The sequence below is a fragment of the Chaetodon auriga genome, chromosome 2 (assembly GCF_051107435.1).
Source record: "Chaetodon auriga isolate fChaAug3 chromosome 2, fChaAug3.hap1, whole genome shotgun sequence".
Lineage (NCBI taxonomy): Eukaryota > Metazoa > Chordata > Actinopteri > Chaetodontiformes > Chaetodontidae > Chaetodon > Chaetodon auriga.
In genome coordinates this window covers 29,385,622-29,410,798 of record NC_135075.1, presented here as the reverse complement: position 1 = coordinate 29,410,798, position 25,177 = coordinate 29,385,622, and the positions used below count along the sequence as shown (strand labels likewise).

Here is a 25,177-nt window from a genome sequence, read left to right as displayed (position 1 = left end):
CAGCGCAATCAAAATGACTTTCCCTGGAGCTCCGGCTGGTGTGTGAGGAGCTGTGCTGTCTGAGGCTTTTCTTTGACTTGGTGAGAGTGTTTAAAGCCACATTTTCACCTGAAGAAAACCGGGTTAAAACCTTAAGACTTGGTGGAGACTTTACTAACTCTATTTTAGACGAAAACAATGGAGGCAGTCTTCCCCTTCCTGATCTGACAGCCACCTACTTACAGGTCTAACCACCGTGAACCGACAGCTGACGATGATCCAGAGCTTCTTCACCGTGGACACTTCACACACGTTCGCCCCGACAGCACAGAAAAACAGCAGACACGCATGAAACACGAGGACATCCACAGAAGCCTGAGCTCGTTTAATATTCACACACATTGACACACTCGTGAAATCCGTCACCTGTGACTCTGCTTAGGCTTTTTAATTACATCCTGATCATCTTCACTGTGCAGCTTTACAGTCCCAGCATGAATGAATCATCTGCATCGTTTAGCATCACTTCAAATCAAAAGTGACAGAGTTAGCGTTCACACAAACATCAGAATCAAAGTGAAGATGAAGCACAGGCACATCTCACGTCTCAGTGTCATTTCTCCTTCAGTTTAGAGCCTTCAGAGACGTGAAGCAGCAGTTTGTTTCCTTCTCTTCTGATCCAGATGTCATGTTTGTCCTCGTCTGGAGGTTTGAGGCACCACATTGAACAACCTCAGGACGCTGATTTGTAAATCCTTTTCCACTGCCTGTCCACCTCTGAGCTCCATTGGCTGCTCTTCACTCAGTCAGTCAGTGTGGGTGCAGACGGATTTTCATATTATTGCAAGGTTTTTATTTACATTTGCATCCCAACTCTGTTGGAATGGGAGCTCTACGTATATACACAATAGGTTTTGATGGAAGCCTGAGAACCAGGAGTCTGCAGCCCGACAGGTCACATGATCATTCAGAGGATCTGTGCTTTTTGAGCCCCTGAGCTTTTGGAACTAAACACTTGGATTTGATCAACACGATCTTTTAATAAACTTCTTGTCAGCCACTTTAGTTTCATCACATCCTTTTTTAAGCTTTGTTATCTCGTTATTTATCAGTTTACCTGTTTGGTCGTGTGTGGCTTCATCTTATTCATTATGGTGCTAAAAAGACCATAAGAACAAACCAGAGGACAACTCAGGCCTGAGTCTTCTTGGACAACAGAGAGAGTGAAAATTACAAATGAGACACATAAAGAGACGAGGAAACAGGATCAGAGAGCAAGTTAAAATAAACCAGCCTTGACTTGTCGGTCATCTAGGAGGCTGCAGGTTGAAGTCTAACCAACATCTGATCACATTCAGTTCCACAAAGGTCTCGCAGAAGGCCACAGACTGCAGATTTACACTGTACAGAGTATATATATATCTATATACATGTATATACACACAGAGACATACCAGGTGTAAAGCTATCAAACAGGTTGTGAACTCAGTGCAGGAATGCAAAGACGAAAAGGTGAGAAGATTCTGTGGACAGAAAACTGAGGACAAGTCGAGGACAGAAGAATGGCGTCTCAATTCTGCTCATTCCACTCTGGTCCCCTCTGAAGAAACTGAAAGACCTCTTTACCTTAAGATGGTTCAGCCAGGCCTCGTATCAGCAGCTTAAATCCAACAGGCGCATAGAAACCACTTTTACTATAATTAAAGAAGAAGAGTTGGAACTTCTGCCTTGTTTTTTGTCTCTGGACGAGGCCACTTTTCTGTCAAATCCATATTCTCGTGTGGACGCTTCTTCTCGAATGGACAGTGTTCACGCTGAACAGACGCTGCAGAAGACAAAACAAGTGGAGACTGAGTGAGAAGTTGGTCTGAAGGGTTTTAGTTACTCACCGTTAGAGGTAAGAAAACATTAGAGGGACGATAAACTGGCTTGACAGGTTACATTTTGGGTTTTGTTGTATTTTAATGAAGCGTATCAGCAGACAGGTAGAACGTGTCCACTGAGAAAAGACAAGTGAACGACAGTCAAAGCTCCGTTTGAAGGCAGTAATCTGACATTCTGGGAAATCAAAGTGTTGAAAGATTGATTTAATGGTGTGTTATGATGTTTCAGAAGGAGAACCAGAGGCCTTGTTAATGAATTAGGTCTCAGTGGACATCTGACCTCGAGAGAAAAGGAGGAATTCTCGACATGAGATGGTGACAAAGTGCCTGTTCTGTTGATGCACAAACTTACTTTGATAATGCAGACATCTGGCGCGTTTTAGCGCTCGAAGCAACAGGAGAGCTGCTAAGGACATTAAAACTCCAATAGAGACACCACAGATCCATCCCACGACGAGCTGTCTGCTGCACGTGTCCCTGTGTCCAAACAGCTTCTCTGAAACACATCACAAACACTGCTGTGACGCAGAACTCCGGTCATGACCACACAAGACCAAAACCATGAAAACTGAAATCATTTGCATTAAAACACCACGAGAGAGAATCTCACCCGACACAGCGATCTCAGCGTCTGTCATGTGACCGATCATTAACTGAGTGGCGACACAGCGGAAGCGGTTGGTCGTGCTCGCGGTCACGGTTGTCTGGAGGGTGACGTCATAGCGGCCTTCTCTTTCTGAGACCTGTGGTTCGTCGGCAGGAAGGACGCGTTGGTCGCCGTCCATCCAGATCAGCTCCGGCTGAGGAAAGCCGCCTCGAATGTCACACCGCAGCTGCACGCTGAGCTCTGTGACATCAGCGACGGTGATGAACGGTTTTGGAGCCGCATCTGTGAGGTCAGAACAACAGTCTGAGCAGGAGGAACGTCATCTTCAGCCCGTCCCTCTGAGTGAATGTGCAGCGCAACAAGCGTAAGAGGGAGGACGCTTCAGGTGGTGTGAGAGGACGAGAGAGGACGAGAGAGGACGTGAGAGGACGAGAGAGGACAAGAGAGGACGAGAGAGTACGTGAGAGGACAAGAGAGGACGAGAGAGGACGTGAGAGGATGAGAGAGGACAAGAGAGGACAAGAGAGGACGAGAGAGGACGAGAGAGGACGTGAGAGGACGAGAGAGGACGTGAGAGGACGAGAGAGGACGAGAGAGGACAAGAGAGGACGAGAGAGGACGTGAGAGGACATGAGAGGAGAAGAGAGTACGTGAGAGGACAAGAGAGGACGTGAGAGGACAAGAGAGTACGTGAGAGGACAAGAGAGGACGTGAAAGGACGTGAGAGGACAAGAGAGGACAAGAGAGGACGTGAGAGGACATGAGAGGACATGAGAGGACATGAAAGGACAAGAGAGGACATGAGAGGACAAGAGAGGACAAGAGAGGACAAGAGAGGACATGAGAGGACGGACGTGAGAGGACGTGAGAGAAGTGACACCTGGAACACTTTCACCTTCTTTCAGACCTTCTGTGCCTGTTCGTCACTGGAAACTGTTGCTCTGATATTCTGTCCATTATCATGACACTCAGACTCATGATGCAATAAATCAAATCTCGACATGTTTTTGTTTTAAATGGATGAAACGCAGCGTTCTCCTCTGCACCAAAGCACGCAGAAGACAGACTGAATGACTGATGGATTTGAAAAGAACTGAAAACTGTTTGATGGTCATTCGTTGGTCACAAACATCGGCTGCTTCCAGACGTTCAGGTTCACTGTGAGGCTTTTCTGCCTTTCTCTCTCAAACAGGGAACATGTTTGTGTTTTGGTTCATCTTCAGTTCTGCAGCTCTTTGTTCAGCAGCATCATCACTCACCTGTGATTTCATGTGATCGGTCTTTTAAGATGGGTTCTGAAAGACAAAAGAGAACATTAATGTTTGCACACAGCACAGGTCACATGACCTTCGTCTGGTAATGAGCATTTCCTCCACCTGAAAACAAACATCATCATCATCATCATCATCATCATCATCACAGGAATAATGTGACACTTTGGGAAATACGCTCTGACATAAACGTTTAGGCCGTCATCGATAAGCTGAGTTCATCCTGTGACTGATCTGTCTGCCTGAGCTCAGCGGGCATCGCAGCAGCTGCAGCACGTCGCTGTGGACTCAGATTATCAGACAACTTTCCTTTAGGCTGAATAAAATAATCTGGATTATCATCATTTGTTGCAATGTCGACTGGACGAGTTTGAAATCAACACATCAGGTTTGTGTTAACTGTCTTTAACGTGTAATAAATGCTGACTTTGATCTTCACATGTTGGTCACCGCCGTGTTGTCGTGATGGTCGTCGGTGAGGCCGCAGTTTGTAGCACAGCTCCTCATTCATCAGTGATTCTGGGTAACACACAAACATGCGATATTCCCTCTCTTTTAGCTCTGCTTTGGTCTCCACCAACAAAAACCGTGATCATCTCTTCGCTGCTTGACGCTGCTCTGTGGTCACCAGCTGTTGGGAACCGTCAGTCGGCTGTTTGGCGCCGAGCCGCTCGTGTACCGACGGCTTCATTGAACAGTAACTTCTCCGACCTCCTGTTACCTCATATGATTGGTTGATCTGATTGGTGGAAGTTGGCCTTTGATGGGCGGCAGTAGACAGATGGTTCATCCAATCACCAGCTGTTTTTTTTTAATGCCCGCCCTTTTCCAAACTGTTGCTTGTGGTGCTTTGAGTCAAGAAGAAAAAATCTCTTCTCATTTGATTCAAAAGTCCCAGAAAGGGTTTTGTCTCAGTCCACCGACGTCTTCATCTAATTCTAACCAATCACTGTCTCAGCACTGCTGGTGCTCCCTGCTGACTGTCTGTCTTCATCACTAAGGCAGATGTTGACTCCTGTGAACAACTGTGTGATCTGTTTGGTTCCATGTTTGAAGGTATTTCTTAAAAACTGGAGCAGGAGGTGCTCAAAATCTGAGACTGCTTCGAGGAGACCTTCAAAATAAGGCTGGTGTCATTTCTGACAACAGATCTCACACAAAGACCAGAACCAACAATGTGTTAAGGTGGAAAGTCAGAAAGTACTGACTGTCTGTGGCTCTCAGCCTCTGATGTGCATCTTCAAAACGGTCTCATTAAAAAAAGAAAAGCTGCTCGCTGTAGTTTCATCTGCTGGGACTATTTTCAGCGGCGGATTAATCCTCATTTGGTGCTGTAGTGAGTCATTGGTGGCAGCAGGACGGTGTGTGTGTGACTGAGTCAGAATGAACTACAGTGTGTGTGTGTGTGTGTGTGTGTGTGTGTGTTGCTGGTGATGGAGGGACACTGATGAGACTCACTGATCAGCAGCCTCGTATCCTTCACATCTAAATCTTTAAGTTCGGAGGATTAAAATGACAGTGAATGTGCATGAGGACGTCAGATCGTTGCTACAGCTGCTGGTTATTGCTGGTTTTCAATGTGAAATAAAATAATTCATCCCTGTATGCAGGATGAAGACATGTGATTCTCAGTTTGCACATTAAATTGCTGATTGTGACTACAGTCCCGCTGTCAAAGTTTTACTTGGGAGACTAAATGGACTAAAAGACAAAAGGGAGGGACGGCTGCAGTTAAACGTGACCCATGAAGACGCTGGAACACACATCATGTTAGGATGAACTGTTCAGTGAAAGCACTCACCAACAACAAGCGTGATGGCTGTCTGTCTGGGTGGCTGAAGACGTGGGAAAGCACAGGTGTAGTTTCCGCTGTCGGGCACCTTTGCAGCCCTGATGATGATGGAGGCGTTGCCGTGTTTCAGCTCATCTTTAAAATGAGAGACGCGACCTTTGAACTGCACATCCTGACCTGCTCGCCCGTTGTTGTAATGAATGCCTGCCTCGTACAGGAAGACCTCCTTCTGACCGTCCTTCATCCAGTCAAAGAGCTCTTGAACGATGTTCTCCTCGGTGCCGAGGGAACAGGGCAGAAGGACATCGCTGTCCTCTTTCACAACCACCTGTTGGACATTTGACCCTGAAAGACAAAGCACAATTCAATCATAATCAATGGACGAAAACCAGGTTAAAGCAGAAAACAGGCAACACATCTACAGCTCAGTCGGGTTATTTATGGATATTTTCATGCTGGCATAATTTAAGATTACATATATGAAAAATACACTTTGGGAAAGTTGTTTTCAGTTTTTGACAACTCAAATTTTAGACTGAAGGCTCAGTTTGTTTCAGAATTTTACAAATGATAAAAAAAAATCACTGCAGAAATGAAGAAATATTCATATTGGGGTTTTTGCTCCACTGCTTTGCTGCATTGTTGGAAACAAAAGCCCAGTTTTGAGTTCACATCATGAAGCTGGACGCAGACGAATCCCAGGCGGGAAAATGCAAACGATCAACAAGCTGAGAGAGGAGACGGCTGAGCTCTGTGTTCTTTGGACAGTGTGGACTGAACAGAGCGCCACCTGCTGGAAACAGGTGGACGGACAGTCACTGTTGGTGAAAAGTTAAAAGGACACATTCCAACTATATATTTACAAGCCTGCAAGCAGCACAAACCAGGTTCTGTGTGACGGTTGTGTGGAAAGAACCAGCAACTATTAAAGGTTAAGAAAAGGCATCTGAGGCAATCAATCAATCAATCAATCAATCAATCAACACAAAGACAATTAATCTGCAGCTATTTTGATCACTGATTAATCCTTTCACTCATTTTTCATGCAAAATGCTGAACATTTATTTCATTTTAGCTTTTCAATGTGAGGATTTCAAGTTTGTGTTGTTAAAGAAACAGACTAAAGTCATCACACTGGGCTCGGACACACTGTGAATGTGTTTTTCTTACTATTTCAAGACATTTAATTCACGAAAAGATTAATAATAAAAATAATAAAAGGCAGATTCATCAAAAATGAAACCACTCGTCTCTGCAGCAGTGAGTCTGCATATCGATACGTGAGGACATTCAGTGATCAGTGAGTTCTGCTTCAGTTTTTAGTCACTGATCAATAAAAAACACAGCAAAGAAACACCGACTGTGTCGCACCAGCAGTGACCGGACAGCTGACGCAGCGTCCGTGACGTCACCAAATAAAACAATCAGAAATAATTTCACTTTCTGTTCATAAAAACGTCTTTGATGGACATTTTTCCAGACCATCTGTAGATAAAAACACCAAACCAGTGACAAACAACCCGAAACCAGGTGAGCTACCTGTCCACGGTGCTGTGACAACAACAGCCCGCATCACGGTCCCTGTAAACACGACCTGAGTCAGGGGGGCTGCAGGTGGAGGGTCAGGTGTGCTCTCTGATTAATCTGGATTTATAAAAACAGATCGTCTTTATCCAAACTTTCGAAGCTAAACATTGAACGTTAACTCAACTTCCTGTTGTGACTGTGGCAGATGCTAACGCTAGCTAGCGTCACTAATGAGCTAACTTTAGCCTGACGTTAGTAGACTTACCTTTCTCACCGTGTTCAAGTCCAGTTACTATTTCGGATAAAATCACGAGGAAAAAATAATGTGACAGGTACAGAAGATCAAAAACTCTGTTTCTTTCTCTTGACATGTTCCAAATTAACGACGACGGCCTCACAGTTAGCCCCCGGTGCTACACTCCTGTTAGCTCACGAACTTCACGGCAGCTAAAGTTGGCTGAGATGTTAAAACGTCCCAAATAAACTGACAGTGGACAGCTGTCAAAAAGCCGTACACGACCGTACAATCGTACACTTAGAGAAGTGAGTATTTAACGCTCATAACCGTAAGTTTGGACCAGAAACGCTTCCTGTGAAGTCGAAACTATCCAAAACAACAACTATGAAACACGGCGGTGAAGTCAGGTTTATGTTGGCCTCTGCGGGGAACAGGAAGCAGACCCGCACAGAACAGCTGGGCCCTGAAAGAAGAACACAACGTGGAAGCTCAAAGACAAAACACGGTCCTACGAACAAGTATTTATTTAATAAAGGAAAAAATAATGAAGAAGAGAAAGAGCTGTGCCCTCTTTGGCCCATGTAATCACACTGAAGTCTTGGTTTGGAGACGTTGGGTCACACAACGCTGAAACAATTAAAAACATAATTTCATAATTAAAATATTATAAGTTCATGTAGGATAACTCATATATAATACAAAGGGATGTTCCCGCTGTAGGTCGTGTAATTACAGCATGGAGGATACTGGGAAAAATATTTAATTTTATTAAAAACACATTTGTATGAAACAGAGGAAGAACTAATATCTAATATAAATGCGTGTGCTCATGTAATCACACACTTTATTTTATCTTAAAATATCTTCATGACATAGAGGAGGTGTTGATCACCTCAGCCTAAAACACGCACGTGCTGCGTGAAGATGTGCGCTTTCATCTGAAATCTTCTTACATTTCTCTTCAATATTTATCAAAAATATCCAAGAGAAAAATGGATAATTAAAATAAGTGTTTCGCGTTTTTAACATTGATCCTCAGTAGGTCCGACATGTCAGCACAGAGGAATTGAAATGATTAAATAATCCTGAAATAATGTGTTAATTGATTAAACAGTGATGTAATGACGGCTCAGTAGATCAGACCTCTGGATGGTCCCGACAGGCTGTCCAACTTCAGACTGACTTCACTGCGCAGAAAATGGCTTCAGGCTTTTATCTCCAGCTGCTGATTGTTGTTATTTGTCACTGATGTCCAAACAGTCCGTGAATGCGTCCTCTTAAATAAAGCCTGTTGAGACTGACTCCAGCATCCTGCTGCTCTGAGAGGGAGAAACAGACCTGCAGAGTCATCAGTTCACGAAGACACAACATGCAGACTTTCCATGTACAATTACAATTACTAGGATGATAAATGTAATATGTTTGGGTTTTGGACCGTTGATCAAAGAAAAGCATCTAAAAACGTTGCCGTGTATGCTGGGAAATTATGTCTTTTCCTAAATGACGCGTGATTAAATTATCAACCTTGAAAATAATCAGCAGGTTAACCGATTATGAAAATAAATATTAAATTGCAGTCCCAATCTGAGATTTCAGTCATCTGTTGTGATGATTAAAGACCAAACTGAGTCCGTTTTAATGGTTTAAACTATTTAAAAGCTTTTATTTTGAAGGCAGGTGTCAAAACCGAAAGTGTTGAATTGTTTCCGGTGAATTTTGTTTTCCTGAAATACAAAAACGGAATAATCGAAGAATCGACGAGTTCGTTTGAATACGTCAGAAAAAAAGTGGACTTTTGAACTACAGCTGTGTCGTTTTTTGGTAAAATCGACAGTTTGTATCTTAAAAAACCTTTTTTACGAGTCTTTCCAAAAAACACGAATAAACAGTATTTACATAAAAAAAACACGTTCAGCAGATTCATTTTCCAAACACACTTAAAATGCAGGGAAATGTCTCATTCAGACTCTCGTTCTTTCGACGTGTTGGTGAAGATTTCCTCTAAATGAACTGACCAGGTTTCATTTCACGCGTCTCTTTGTTTGGAGGTAAAAACTGTCCTACAATCAGTTTATTAAAACACAACATTCATTCTGTACAACAGGAGGGAAATCAACAGAAAACGTCCAAACAGTCAGAACACAGTTTGATTTTTCTCACGTTTAATTCAAACATTTGGATAAAAAAATGAAGCGCTGCCTGAAAACACATGAAACCCTTTAAGAGCATCATCAGTGAACAACATGAGCAAACTAAACATTTCACAGCTCCTAGTAGTGGCCTTCTTATCGGCAACAATCATTATTTTGAAGAGGTACCTGTCTTCTTTCATAATAACTCCTTCTGGGATCAATCCCAGATACAGAACCTGTGGGTCCCTGGGTACCTTATATTTTAAGATGTCTGTCATTCCAGAAAGATTGTAGTTTGGCACATGACCAGAAAATATGACTGTGATTGGCATTATATTTTCCACATTGTCTCCAACATTTTTGTTGCAGTCCAGTCTGTTTGCTTTTAATTTGCGGTGTAACAAAGAAACGTGTCCGATTTTTCCAGCCGAACTCTCTCCAGCGTTTAGAGCTCGTAGAACTGTTGTGTCTTACATAATAAACGCCAATCACACTCTGAAGTTTCGGCCTGTAGTTCGTCTTCCCATTTAGATTTTATATACAGTGAGGTATTACCATTACATTTCTGTGGACATGCATACAATTTAGAGACAGCTTTGGAAGGCATTTCCTCATAGGCATCCATCATCATTTTAACGAACACATTGCTTTCTGATGATAAAATGTTTTTACCTGTGTATCAAAAAAGTGTCTCAGTTGTAAATAACGAAACAAGTCTTTATTTTCTAGCTTACATTCGTTTTTTTAACCCTCTCAAAAGACTTAAAAATATTCTCTTCTGTCAGTGTGCATATGGCTGTAATACCTCTATCTATCCATGTTGTAAAGGTTTTGTCAGTTTGTCCTGGTATGAAAAGAGTTGTCTGCGAAGGCCATAGCAAAAACCTACAGTCTCCTTCAAATTTATATTTTCTAACTATATCCGTCCAGGTTTTTAGTGTTTCAGAAACAGTAAAGTTGTCGTCTTGCTGGTGTCTGTAGTGCTTGTCTCCTAGCCTGGCCTGAGGTAGATTTCTGCTCTGAGTGAGTTCTATTTTCTTCCATGTGGCATAATATTCTGGAGAACATCAACATACCATGTATTTCAACTGAGCAGCATAAAAATATTCTCTTAAACTGGGCAGTGCAAGGCCTCCCCTTTGTTTCTCTAGCTGAAGTGTTTTGAATTTGTGTGCAAACTTCCCTGCTCTGCTGAGTTTGGGGCGTCACCGTCGCATCGCCGAACGTCACCGGAAAGACCCGAGTAGTCCCGAAGGACGACAGACAGTCCCAAAAGCAGCTAAGTTATTTGTAGCGTGCTGCACACGTCTTGTTCAGTAGAGACAGCGCTGAACAGAACCGGGTTGTGGCCGTCCACGTCGTTATTTGTGTCTGTTGTGCGTGAGTACAAAGAAAACACAACACAAAGCAATACAACGCATCCTGCACCTTGTTCATGTGTGGAACTAATAAAGAAGAAGAACGAAACTCTCTGGACTAGCTGCAGTTTTTCTAACCGAAAACTAAGGCCAGACTGTGTACGCCGGCATCCAACATACATTGCACAATTTGATTCTGGGCCTTTTGCTTCCCCAAACAAATCGTGATATTTGCTTATCCCATGCTGTAAATTGGGGGTCTGGAATTCAAACTGGTAAAGAGAGGAATGGTACAGCAGTCTGGGTAGTATATTCAGTTTTATTACCTCAATTCTTGAGCTAAAATCTAACATTATTGACAACCATTTTGACAGGTCTTTCTGTATGTTGTTGTTAATTTTATTATAATTTATTTCATAGAGTTTACTCAGGTCTTGTGTAATGAAGACTCCAAAATATTTTATGCTTCCCAAGTCCCATTTAAATTTATATTTCTGTCTGATAAAGCTGCTCGGTGTGTAGTTCATACACAGAACCTGTGTTTGTAACCTTGTAGCAGCTAAAATATATTTCTTGCCATTTTGCTTTAGGTTTTACGTCATTTCCATTGATTACGTCATTTGTGTTGGACACGGGGGGGTGTGGTTATTTTCTTATTGTGTGTGGTGGCGGGAGTTAAAACAAAGAAAGAAAGAAAGACTGAGGGGGAAAGAGCCTCATATTTTTTGTTGACCGTACTTAAGTTTGTTTATCCACGTTCGGTCGTTATCTATTTCAGTTTACCATCATTACTATTTTTTCCATTTTTTGCTTGGACTGCTTGTTTGCCTTTTTGACTTCTTGTTACAATAAACTTTCAAAACACATCGGACCGGTGGAGTCTTTGGATGGAACGGGTCACAAAGGGCTCTCGTCTCTCAGCAGCTTAATTCTTTTAAAGACAGCAGCAACAAACCTGATAGTATTTTTACATCACTCATCCATTCACTCACTCATCCATTCACTCACTCACTCACTCACTGATGGCGGTCAGCTGACCTGCAGGGTCCCATAGGGAGGGACCTGTGGGTCAGCGTCTTGCTCAGGGACACTTCAACACGAGGACAGCTGCAGCCTGGTTAAAGTCAGACGTGCAGAAATGTTTCAGGCTCGACTTCAGACTGAACTCTCTGCTCTGTTTGGATGCATTAAGTGTTTCTGTCCATCCACTGCACACCCATCGGCCTCCCTGACCCTCAAAGGAACATTTTCGTCTCTCTCTGAGTCCAGTCCCTCGGTCTCCGTTCCTGCTGTGTGGTTTCGTTCGTCTCGTGTTGAACCTGCAGGAAACCAAACCATGAAAATCAGCTCCGTGTCGTCCTGTTCAGGCTGCACAGTTCAGATTAAAGTTTCCCTTTTCCAGATTTTATCTGGGTGTCACACTCACAGGCTTTCTTTGATTTCAGACTCATAATCCTCAATGAGTCAAATCAATGAACCATCGATATCATCGATCAATATGAACCGACCACAGACAGATCTGTATGTGTGTAGATACGACAGCTGAGAATGTCACATGACATTTATTTAAGATCCTGCTTTCAGTCAAAATGACTCGAATTAGTGCAAATAATCACGTGGAAAAATCCCAAAAATCCAAAGAATCGTGTCATCGTCAGATATGCTGCAGTTCATTTAAGGTAATAAAACACAAAGTCAAAGAATGTTTGTCTGCCATCACACACACAGATACAAGCAGTCGTCAGTGTGTGTGTGTGTGTGTGTGTGTGTGTGTGTGCGTGTGTGTGTGTGTTCACATCCTCTGCTCTGATTGGACAGCAGCGTTCTGTCGTGGCTGCTGTTCTTCACATGAGGAAGTCGTTGTTGTCGAGTCGCAGACGTTGAAGGAGTTTCAGTGAACGCTGAGCTGAATAAAGGCCGATCAAACAGGAAGTGCAGCTCGGCCTGTCATTGGCCGCTCGCTCACCTGCACTCAGAGCGCTGGGAGAGCGAGCGGCTGGACTTCTGGTTGAAAACTGCGTTAGTGGCAGGATCTGACCCCAGACCAGGGGTTTGGCTTGTTCCTGTTTTTCTAGCTGAGGAACTGAACTTGGTCTCAGACTCTTCGTACTTTCTTTTCTTCAGGTCTCTTCACGTCCCTCGACAGGAAGTCCTGAAGCTTCCGCAGCAGAACGCTGCCGTTAACTTGGTGATCAGCTCCTCTAAAAGGTCTCATGTGGTTCTGCTCTCTTTACGCCGTCTCTGCATCCAATCCTGACTCTGATCACTTTGCTGCTCTGCACACTGAACATCAGGCGTCCATGAGAGATTTACTGCAGCCTTAAAGCACCACAACCAACTTTTTAAACTCCTTCTGTTCAGGATGAGTGAAAACGTCTGTTTAGAGTTTACCTTTTATTTAGTTTTTATCATTGTCATCAGTTACGACGATTCTTAGAGGAGAGAAAACAGAAGTAAAGATTTGTTTGGTTGAACAAACGTTTTTTGTCCTGTTTGTTTTTAATCACACCAACAGCTGAACTCAATCCTGCAGATTTTAACTTCATCAAACTTCACCACAGTCATGTTCTCCTCTCTGGAACTTAATGCAATTCACCTTCACTGATACCGACTTTCAGCCACGTGTGAAAACTGGTTTCAGATGTTTTAAGCTTTTTTTTTTTCTTGAATTTGAACAAAAACGAGCTGTGAAGGATCTGAACACAAGACAAGTTCCAATATCTGTTATTATTGTCTGCACAGTATGATGTTAACACAAAGAGTTATTTAAACTTACCTTGATTACCACAATATCCAGACCGAGCTAGAAGTACACTGACAACTCCAACAATAAGGGAAACAACAGCAACTCCTGCCAAAACTCCAATAATCACGTTTGTGGTCGTTTGATCTGAAACACATCAAAAGAAGTTCTGTTACTCTCAGAACGAGACGTTAATCATGTGAACAAAACTGGTCACAACCTGCACGATGACAACGTGTTTCTTCTTAGAAAATGTATGAAAACTAACATCAGACTGTTTACAGATTAAAAGTCTGTCTGATACGACGAGCTTTATTCTGAAAAGCTGCTGTTTCCTCTGATGAACATTTCAAACGACTGAACTCGAGCTGCCAAAACCAACGTTAGTTTTCTGTGAGCATCAAAAAAAGGAAAACGACTTTCATCGTTTTCATCTCGAGGCGAGAAATCAAAGAAAGAACAAACAAACAGTAAGTTTCATTTCATCTCACGCTGCAGGCAGAGCACAGAGTCCAGGAGGAAAGGCTGAAGGCCATCTGAAGGCACAAATCAAGGACATTTCTGGATATTTGAAGGTGAATTTAAGGCATTTTAATGAACTCTTGTTACAGACATGAACCTTCACTGTCAGGTTCACCAATGATGACAAACAGCCTGAGAAAGAAGCTCAGAGGATGAATAAACTGTGATAAACAGCCTGGTTTCTGTGCTGCTGCTGTGTCGTATCACTGATCCACAGGTGGACGTGACACACCGACAAACAGCAGAAATGTTTGACTGAGTGGCTGCAGAAGAACTAAATGTCTTTATGGGACAGACAAACGTCTCCACAGCTTCACACTGAGACAAACATCCACTAATATTCATCCTGACAGTAAACTACAGGTCACATCAGGCCGAAGAGACGCTGGAAGGAAAAGAAAGTTGGGTTTTGTGGAGGTGATGAAATGATTGTTGTTGGAAAAAGTGAGAATTAAGAATGAAAGAAAAAGAAAATGAACGTGGACTGAAGACGTGCTGAGAGACACATGACCTGAACATCAGGACGGACAAACGGATGAACTCAGACCTCGAAGAACGAGTCTTTGTCGTCACTGTCAAACTGAAGAAAACTCTGAGGATCTTTAAACGCCGTTTATCGACTGTGGTCTGGAAGAAGACTTACTGGTCGCTGTGGTAACTCCTCCAGTCCAGACTGGGAATGAAGCAACACCTTCACAGTGAGACACTAAGAAACCCAGCGTCTGTCTAAAACATGCTGCACTCCAGATTAAGATAATCTGGGTTTCTGCAGTCTGAGTGAGTCCAACACATTATTGGACTTATACTTTATAAAAATCCTGTTTTAAGATAGAAAACATTTGGTCTTCAACAGTATTTGAACCTCGTGTCCTGAGAGCTGATCCAGACTGAAATTTGGATTCTTGAGCCGAACTGAAGTAAAGAAGGATCCTTTAAATATTATTACTGAAGAACTGTGACCATGTGACCATGAACAGGATATTTTACAGCGAAGAAAAACACTTTGAATTCATCCATCGTCACACGAGGACCAAATCAGCCCAAACCAGACGAGAGGAGAACCATAAAAGAACAAACTGCAGGACACGAGGAGCGTCTGTCCTGAGAGTCATGCAGTACTTTGTACTGCAGTGAGACTAACGATGTGTGTAAAACTGTGTTTTCAAAGCAAACACTCCTCCTGTGTCATAAACTGACTGTGAGAAATCCTGGTCAACGTTCTCCAGCTGCTCAGATCTCACATTAAAAGTCTGACACACGGACCAAAACTCAGATGGACCAAGGACTCAAGGACTCAAGGACTCAAGGACTCAAGGACTCTGCCTAAGTACACTTTGAGGTACTCGTACTTTAGCATTTCTTGTTTCTGCTACTTTACATTTATACAACTGTTACTTCACTAACTGACTGATGGACTTTGATGTTTTCAGCTTCTCAGACACAGTTTTAAAGAATCTGAGTTCTTCTTTCATCACTGACGACGGCTCAGTCATTAAAGTCATGACGTGCGTCTCGGCGGGGGGTCGACTCCACAGTTACTGGGACCAATGGGAGGAGAGAGAGTCACAGCTGGTTGATGCAGAACGAGCCTCTTGAAGCTAAACACACTTTTAAGTCTTTCATAAAAGAGATTCTTGTCTGCTGTCGAACATCTGACGAGTGCAGACTGACAGTTTCAGTTCTCTCCACCTGTGGGCGGAGTTTTCATCCTCAGGATCAGGATGCAGCACCAATCACAAACCTTCAGTTTGTGCTTTTACTAAACTCTGTGTGTGTGTGTGTGTGTGTGTGTGTGTGTCTGTGTGTGTGTGACTCTCCTCATTCCTTGATTTTTCACTCAGTTTGAAGCTTTTTCAGCTTGTGCAGATGTTTTCATCCTAATGTGCTTTATGTTCAGTCTGAAGACACACAAACATTTTTAAAAAGCTTGAACAATGAAAATGATTGAAACATTAAAGTGCCAATAAGAAGAATCTCACCATTAGGAGACACATATGTCTCAGCATAAATCTGATGGTGTACTTCCTCCTGCGTGACAACACAGCGGTAGGTGTCGGTCTTGGTCACAGCAGCTTGTAGAGTGACGTCGTAGGCTCCGTCTCCTCTCTCTGAGACCTGAGGTTCATGAGCAGGAACCACGTTTCCATCACTGTCCTTAAACTCTACTTTAGGTTTAGGAGAAGCACCTCGAACCAAACACTGCAGCAGTGCCCAGTCCTTTGTTTGATTAAGTATTTTGACACACGGCTCTGCAGCTGCACCTGAGAACAAAACAGAAACATTAGATTATAAAGACGTTTACATGGTTAAACTTATAATACTGAGATTTACTGTTCACTCCGTCTCCACTTGTTTATCAGGATTAAAGTGTGTTTGAACAAAGTGGAACAAAGAGGAAAATGAGCACAATATAAACCTGAAAGAGACATTCAGCACTATTGGACAGAGGATCATTTCTGAAATACTTTGAACTTCGACCAAAAGTTTAGAAACTATTTCTGACTCAAATCAAGACAGAAGAAAACACAGTGAAGACGTTTGGACAAATCTTAAACCTTCATTTGGGTTCAAGCCTCTTGGACCATAAGAATCCACCATAATGGATTTTTTTTGCTAATTAGCATCAACTGAAAAACAAAGTGACATCTGTTTTCTAGATTTGACTGATTCAACAACAAAACATACACAGCAGGACAGAGATTTAGATTTCTTTTACAAGTGAGCAGCATCGGTCAGAAAACATGGCCGCCACCAACCAAAGAACTCAGCACAGGGTTTGAGTCTGATCCACAGGAGCTCCACAAATATCAACTAGAATTCCGTTTGCCTCCATCGGCAGGTAAGTTTCATTTACATCCACGTCTGTTCAGGCTCATATACGGAATGAAGACTTCAATGGATTTAATGAAAGCTGGTGCTTCTCAGCTTGTTTGATTTACTGGAGAAGAACATTAAGTTCAGTGTGTTTAAACTCAGCTCCTCAGCACACACACACACACACACACACACACACACACACACACACACACACACACCTGGCTGTGAATCACAGGTGTCTTTCTGTGTCTTCTTGGTATCAAACTAGAGAATCACCTTAAAAAGTGGACAGAAACTGTCCAACTTAAACACAGTTTGTAATATCTGCTGCGAAGAGTCTCAATCAAAACAATAACAAAGGACAGTCTGATGATGTCATAGCGTGGGATCATGGGAGCTGAAGTCTTCTTTGTTAAACGACCACCACTGCTGATGAAAATCTCTCTGATGTGACTGGAACAGAAATGTTCACGTATGAACTTTCATTCACGTCACGCTTTAACAACAACACTCACCTGAGAGGCGTCACAACAGGACGTGTTTGTTTGTTTCTGACAGATTATCTGTTCTCTGCAATGTGTCAGTGGAAGAGTTCAATGTCGTTTGTCTCCCAAACAGCCACACTTGCTGTTCTATCTCACCTTGTATTATCTTTTGGAGTTCATCGGCTTTGGCTTAATATTGTTTTCTCCTGTTTATTTCAGTTATGAAGGTAAATTAGTGTCAACTAGTTTCTTTGATTGAGTTATAGATTATTCACTGTGTATTTGTTTCATTCAAGGTCAGATTTTAAATGCAGTTTAGTTCAAAGAGACATTAAATTAGTCCATAAATGTGTTGTGACTGAATTCATGTGAAACAATGTTAATAATTTTAATTACGCTGGAAAAAACATGTTCATGTAAAATCAAAAGTACAAAATAATTTTCTTTATTGTACTCAGCTCTGTTAACTCAGAAGACATTTTTTACTTCAAAACTTATTAATTAATTTATGAGGAAATGCAAATCAAATCAACCCAGTTTTCATGTAATAAAAGAGAGCTGTAAAAAAAATATTGGCAGATTGGATCATTAATGTGTTTTTCTTGAAATTAGAAGTGTGTACCTTAAAAATAACTTTCAAACATTCGAGTCTCAGGAAAAGATTTGAAGTTGATTTAAAAATATTTAGTAAAACTTTTGGTTTGATGATTTGTGTCAATGGTCTCTGTGAGAGTGAAACACGTTTCAGACACAGAACATCACAGGATTCATCAAACTCACGTCATCAGAATCAGGACTCACCTGTGATGTTTTCGTCTCTTCTGTCTTTTAAGACACCATCTAAAAGGCAAAACAAAACAAACATTAGAGTGAACCATCAACAGACATGTAACACTGTGGAAAAAGAGAAGTCTGTTTCATGTTTACTGAACAAAATTCAGACTGCTGAAGTTTAACTGTGCAGGTGACATAATGGACAAAGTGTTGAAATATGAAGCACGTCTGACACAGAGGAAATCTCTGCACATTTATTCTGACTGCTTGACAAAAGTCCATCTTAAACCAGTCACACCAGTCAGTGAGAGGACATCTTTAACTGTTTAATGGAAGCACTCACCAACAACAAGCTCGATGTGGAACGTCTGTCTTGGCTGAAGACGTGGAAAATCACAGGTGTAGCTTCCACTGTCATCCACCTTCGTGTTCCTGATGATGATGGAGGCGTTTCCGTGCTTCAGCTCATCTTCAAAATGTGAGACGCGACCTTTGAACTGCTCATCCTGACCTGAACGTCCGTTATTGGAATGAACTCCTGCTTCATACAGGAAGACCTCCTTCTGACCGTCCTTCTTCCAGTCAAAGAGCTTTCCTTCGATGTTCTCCTTGGTGCTGAGGGAACATGGTAATAGAGCATCACTCCCTTCTTTCACGACCACTGGTCCTGGAGGACAAAAACATGTACAGATCAGTGTGTTCACATTCAAAGTCATCAGGTTAGAAAGAAAGTCAGATCACACACCTTCATGCCACCACAATGACTCAAACACAGCAGCGTCTGAGCAGTTCAGTGAGCAGTCAGATTTCTCCTCCACTACATTATTTTTAGAGTAACTATGTCTTTAACACAGAAACATGTTTAATCATGTTTCTGAGATTATTGCAGAAATCAGGAAATATTGAGACTAAAATGTTAACTTAGCATGCTAAAGTCAAAATGCTAACATGCTCACAGTGACAATATTGACATGCTGATGTGTCGCGGATATTATGTTTGGCGAGTTTATCATGTTAGCATGCTAACATGTGCTAATTAATCATTAGTTGTCATTAGTTAGGCAGCTGTTTGGTCATAAACCAAAGTGGTGGACAAACCTGACGATGGTGTGAGATGAATGTCAGAGGATCATCAAAGAGACTAGAATTCATCCTGAGAAGGACACGAATGTCTGGACTGAACTTCATGACAACACGTCCAACAGCTGCTCATACACGACTGTGTTGTACTTTATCTAACAAACGTCAGGCATCCATTTTATATGACACGAAAGACGAAACACAACCTCAGCCTGGATGACTGAACACAGACGTAGCTGAAGGTAGGCTGAGCTTCGCCCACTGTGACGCTGGTAGAACAGCTGGACTGAAGATTTCTCCATGAAAACACCTTCAGGAGCTTCTTCTTCCTTCACTTCTTCTAAATAAGAAAGTCTGCGTCTGAACCGGACTCAGATCCTGGTCTGTGAACTGACACTTGGCCATTAAATCTGATACTGAACAGGTTTTTCTCTCTCTCTACATGATGTGTGTGCTGCTGGTGTCACAGAAGTGCTGTGCACTAAAACGTTGGCCACGACAATCAGAACGAAATTTGATACCTAAGTAGTTTTAATCTCATTTATTTCTCAGTATCAAAGAGCATAACTGTATGTATCTAATGAGGCTGAGGACTAATTGTCCACCTCCAAAAGGCAGGACAAGTGCTACTGTACTTCTACATCATCATCATCTTCAGTCACATGGCCCATTCCCTCCTGCGTGGCCACACAGCGGAAGCGGTTGCTTTTGGTCTTGGACACAGTAGTGAGGAGGGTAACGTAATAGAGGCCTCCCCTTTCTGAGACCTGTGGCTTCTCAGCAGGAAGGACTTTTCCATCAGAGTCTTGCCACTCCAGCTTAGGCTGTGGAAAAGCACCTTGAACCAAACATTTAAGCTGCAACCCATCCTCTGTGTCATCACCTATCATGGCATGTGGCCTTGGAGCTGCACCTGCAAATACAGCCTAAGAAAAGACTCATGGGAGTCAGTTTATTCACTATGATTGTAATACTAGCCTGTTTCATGTTTATCCATTCCCTGCTCTAAATGTACAATACAGAGTTTTTAAAAGAACAATGGGAACAGAGAGACAGAGAGGCACAATTTAAGCCTCAACAACATCCCAAAATATCCGACAGACAGTACAACAGGACATATTTTGTTGTTTTCTATATATTATCTGTTCTTTCCATTTGTGTAAGTGAAAAGGCTTGACATGTGACAGGTGTGTGTATTCATGTGTGCAAAGAGGAGTGAATCAAACTGCAGGGGTAATTGGTAAAGTGGCTGGAAAAACCCGCAGGCAGGTGGCTTCACCCTGGCATAATCCAATAATAATAACAATTATTCTAATAATGAAGAGAGATATGAATATTGCTGCATGGAGCAAAGCTTGTTCACCAAATAGCTGTACTATCCATTGGCGCTCACAGAGTTAATCCAGATGCTACCATACAAATAAATGATGGAGACAATGAAGCAACCTTTGAATGTCCTAGTTGATGAGAATTATTATGCAGAAAAAAGCATAAGGTATGACATAATTTGCATGATTGTACTCAGCTCCGTTAAATCAGAATACAAATCAAACCCACCCAGTTGTTAAGCAATAAAGGAGACCTGTAAAAAATACTGGCAGATTGGATAATCACTAATGTTTTGTTTTTGTTTTGTCTTATTCTGAAATTACAAGCGTGCACTCTAAAAAAAACATACTTTAAAACATTATAACCTCAGGAAAAGTCTTGAAGCTGCTTTAGAAGTGTTGTACAACTCCATTATTGGGATGATTTAATGGTCTCTGTGAGAGTGAAACACACGTTTCAGAGACGGAACATCAAAGTATTTTTCATACTTTAACCTCAACAACAAACCACACAGACAGAAAACATCCTGATAAATATCTTCACTTTAAGAAGTGATGAGTACTTTCTGTTCCTCAGTGATTCATACACATTTAAAGAGTTTTCAATGATTTCAGACCTGTGGAGCCAAACTCAACACACACACACACACACACACACACACACACACACACACACACACACACACACGAGGTGTAGACAGTGACGTCATCAGAATCAGGACTCTGTGATGTTTAAAGGCAAAACAAAACAAATGTTAGAGTGAACCATCAACAGACATGTAACACTGTGGAAAAAGAGAAGTCTGTTTCATGTTTACTGAACAAAATTCAGACTGCTGAAGTTTAACTGTGCAGGTGACATAATGGACAAAGTGTTGGAATATGAAGCACGTCTGACACAGAGGAAATCTCTGCACATGTTTATTCTGACTGCTTGACAAAAGTCCATCTTAAACCAGTCACACCAGTCAGTGAGAGGACACCTTTAACTGTTTAATGGAAGCACTCACCAACAACAAGCTCGATGATGAACGTCTGTCTTGGCTGAAGATGTGGAAAATCACAGGTGTAGCTTCCACTGTCATCCACCTTCGTGTTCCTGATGATGATGGAGGCGTTTCCGAGCTTCAGCTCATCTTCAAAATGTGAGACGCGACCTTTGAACTGCTCATCCTGACCTGGACGTCCGTTATTGTCATGAACTCCTGCTTCATACATGAAGACCTCCTTCTCACCGTCCTTCTTCCAGTCAAAGAGCTTTCCTTCGATGTTCTCCTTGGTGCTGAGGGAACATGGTAATAGAGCATCACTCCCTTCTTTCACGACCACTGGTCCTGGAGGACAAAAACATGTACAGATCAGTTAGAAAGAAAGTCAGATCACACACCTTCATGCCACCACAATGACTCAAACACAGCAGCGTCTGAGCAGTTCAGTGAGCAGTCAGATTTCTCCTCCACTACATCATCTTTGGTCATTTCTCATGCTTGTACAGGCCTATTTTAAGTCTGTTCAAGCTCACAGTGAATTATTTTCAACAGTTTTGTCACCTGCATTATTGTGTCTCTGTGCTTTGTTGTTGTTCTGTTTGTGTCTGTTCACTAAAAGCAGACATGAAGACAGTCAGACAGACAGAGACGAAGACAGACTGATGATCATCTGAACATGCTGTGAGCTCATGTCAGTGACTGTATACTGTAACAGGGTCTAGATGTGCTATTACTGCAATGCTGGATATCGCCACACGGCGGCGGCGCCTCCTTCTGTTTTGTTGTGCACACGGAGCCGTTTTGTTGTTCGCCATGTCTCATGCTCCGCGGACATTCACTAATCAGACATTGCTCATGTCTGATTAGTGACCGTAACGCCGTGGAGACCTGGCTTTGTATGGGCGATGATGAATACTGTGACTGCTGGGTGGAAATCCCCACTTCGCTGTCTGTCGACTGAGTTAACCTGCTAACCGGAGCCTCTGCTAACTGCTAATCCTGCTAGCCTCTCCGCCTGCACCCTCTCACGTTACAACATTTACACCTCAGTCGGTTTATTTATGGATATTTTCATGCTGGCATAAGTTAAGCTGACATGTAAACTTCGCTCCAACGCTTTGCTGCATCGTTAGAAGCAAAAGCCCAGTTTTGAGAACAGGTGACACAAACACCAAATCTGTTTCCATCTGCAACACAGCAAACATGTTACATGTTCCAGAAATCATAGCGTCTAAAAATGAAATAATCAAGAAAAGACGAGAAGGGTTTGCTCATCCAAATCAATCAGGAAACTCCTTTTATTCAGGTTAAGTCAGAATTTAGCAGATGGAAAACGAAACACACCGACTGCAGGTCCTTCTTCACTGTGCAACAAACCTTCATCAGCTGGTTACCAACAGGTGAACCAAACCTCACCGAGCCTCAGGGAACCTCAACGAGCCTCGACGAGCCTCAACGAGCCTCAACGAACCTCACAGAGCCTCAACGAGCCTCATCGAACCTCAACGAACCTCACAGAGCCTCAACGAGCCTCATCGAACCTCAACAAGCCTCATCGAGCCTCATCGAGCCCCATCGAGCCTCAACGAACCTCATCGAGCCTCAACGAGCCTCATCGAGCCTCAAGGAACCTCATTGAGCCTCAACGAACCTCATCGAGCCTCATCGAGCCTCAACGAACCTCATCGAGCCTCATCGAACCTCAACGAGCCTCATCGAGCCTCATCGAGCCTCATCGAGCCTCTTCCCAACAAAAACCAAAACCAAACTGAACACACATCATGAAGCTGGACGCAGACGAATCCCAGGCAGGAAAATGCAAACGATCAACAAGCTGAGAGAGGAGACGGCTGAACTCTGTGTTCTTTGGACAGTGTGGACTGAACACAGAGCGCCACCTGCTGGAAACAGGTGGACGGACAGTCACTGTTGGTGAAAAGTTAAAAGGACACATTCCAACTATATATTTACAAGCCTGCAAGCAGCACAAACCAGGTTCTGTGTGACGGTTGTGTGGAAAGAACCAGCAACTATTAAAGGTTAAGAAAAGGCATCTGAGGCAATCAATCAATCAATCAATCAATCAATCAATCAATCAACACAAAGACAATTAATCTGCAGCTATTTTGATCACTGATTAATCCTTTCACTCATTTTTCATGCAAAATGCTGAACATTTATTTCATTTCAGCTTTTCAATGTGCGGATTTCAAGTTTGTGTTGTTAAAGAAACAGACTAAAGTCATCACACTGGGCTTTCTTACCGTGTCCAAGTCCAGCTACTATTTCGGATAAAACCACGAGGAAAAAATAATGGGACAGGTACAGAAGATCGAAAACTCTGTTTCTTTCTCTTGACATGTTCCAAATTAACGGACGGCCTCACAGTTAGCCCCCGGTGCTACACTCCTGTTAGCTCACGAACTTCACGGCAGCTAAAGTTGGCTGAGATGTTAAAACGTCCCAAATAAACTGACAGTGGACAGCTGTCAAAAAGCCATACACGACGGTACAATCATACACTTAGAGAAGTGAGTATTTAACGATAATAACTGTAAGTTTGGACCAGAAACGCTTCCTGCGAAATCGAAACTATCCAAAACAACAACTGTGAAACACGGCGGTGAAGTCAGGTTTATGTTGGATCTGCGGGGAACAGGAAGCAGACCCGCACAGAACAGCTGGGCCCTGAAAGAAGAACACAACGTGGAAGCTCAAAGACAAAACCAAAACACGGTCATATGAGTAAGAATTTATTTAATAAAGGAAAAAATAATAAAGAAGAGAAAGAGCTGTGCCCTCTTTGGCCCATACAATCACACTGAAGTCTTGGTTTGGAGACGTTGGGTCACGCAACAAAACCATAATTTCATAATTAAAATATTTTAATTTAATGTAGATTAACTCAGAAACAATGTAAAGGGATGTTCCTTCTGTAGGTCGTGTAATCACATCATGGAGGATACTGGAGAAAATATCTAATTTTATTAAAAACACATTTGTATGAAACAGAGGAAGAACTAATATCTAATATGAATGCGTGTGTTCATGTAATCACACACTTTATTTTATCTTAAAATATCTTCATGAAATAGAGGAGGTGTTGATCACCTCAGCCTGCTTTCATCTGGATTTTATATATATATATATATATATATTTCATAAATATTTATCAAAAATATCCAAACGATAAATGGATAATTAAAATAAGTGTTCCGCGTTAATTACATTGATCCTCAGTAGGTCCGACATGTCAGCACGGAGGAACTGAAACGATTAAATAATCCTGAAATAATGTGTTAATTGATTAAACAGTGATGTAATGACGGCTCAGTAGATCAGACCTCTGGATGGTCCCGACAGGCTGTCCAACTTCAGACTGACTTCACTGCGCTCCCGGAAACAACAAACGCTCAAAGTGACTCTCTTCAGAATAAAAGCCTCATGTTACGAATTAATTTTGTTCATAACGGAAAGTTCTTAAAGTGCGCGGAAAATGTCTTAAGGCTTTTTATCTCCAGCTGCTGATCGTTGTTATTTGTCACTGATGTCCAAACAGTCCGTGAATGCGTCCTCTTCAATAAAGCCTGTTGAGACTGACTCCAGCATCCTGCTGCTCTGAGAGGGAGAAACAGACCTGCAGAGTCATCAG

At 42.3% G+C, this 25,177-nt stretch overlaps 1 protein-coding gene across 1 annotated transcript; it reads right to left on the bottom strand.

Moving 5' to 3' along the window:
* Positions 1–259: 259 nt before the first annotated feature.
* LOC143329881 (butyrophilin-like protein 1) lies at positions 260–24,143 on the bottom strand. Its single transcript, XM_076746021.1, has 7 exons — positions 23,790–24,143; positions 21,547–21,870; positions 18,472–18,795; positions 3,729–3,764; positions 2,473–2,751; positions 2,215–2,358; positions 260–1,804 (listed from the first exon to the last, which is right to left on the bottom strand). The coding sequence occupies exons 1-7, from the start codon at positions 23,884–23,886 to the stop codon at positions 1,680–1,682; spliced, it is 1,329 nt and encodes a 442-aa protein (XP_076602136.1). The 5' UTR covers positions 23,887–24,143; the 3' UTR covers positions 260–1,679.
* Positions 24,144–25,177: the final 1,034 nt, after the last annotated feature.

Bases quoted from the DNA above. Each gene is read 5' to 3' on its own strand.
- LOC143329881 (XM_076746021.1), bottom strand. From the start codon at position 23,886: ATGTCAAGAGAAAGAAACAGAGTTTTCGATCTTCTGTACCTGTCCCAT. The intron at 21,871-23,789 runs GTAAGAAAGCCC...TTTGTCCTCCAG, and splicing joins AGTAGCTGGACTTGGACACG to GACCAGTGGTCGTGAAAGAA. The intron at 2,359-2,472 runs GTGAGATTCTCT...GATGTGTTTCAG, and splicing joins CGCTGAGATCGCTGTGTCGG to AGAAGCTGTTTGGACACAGG.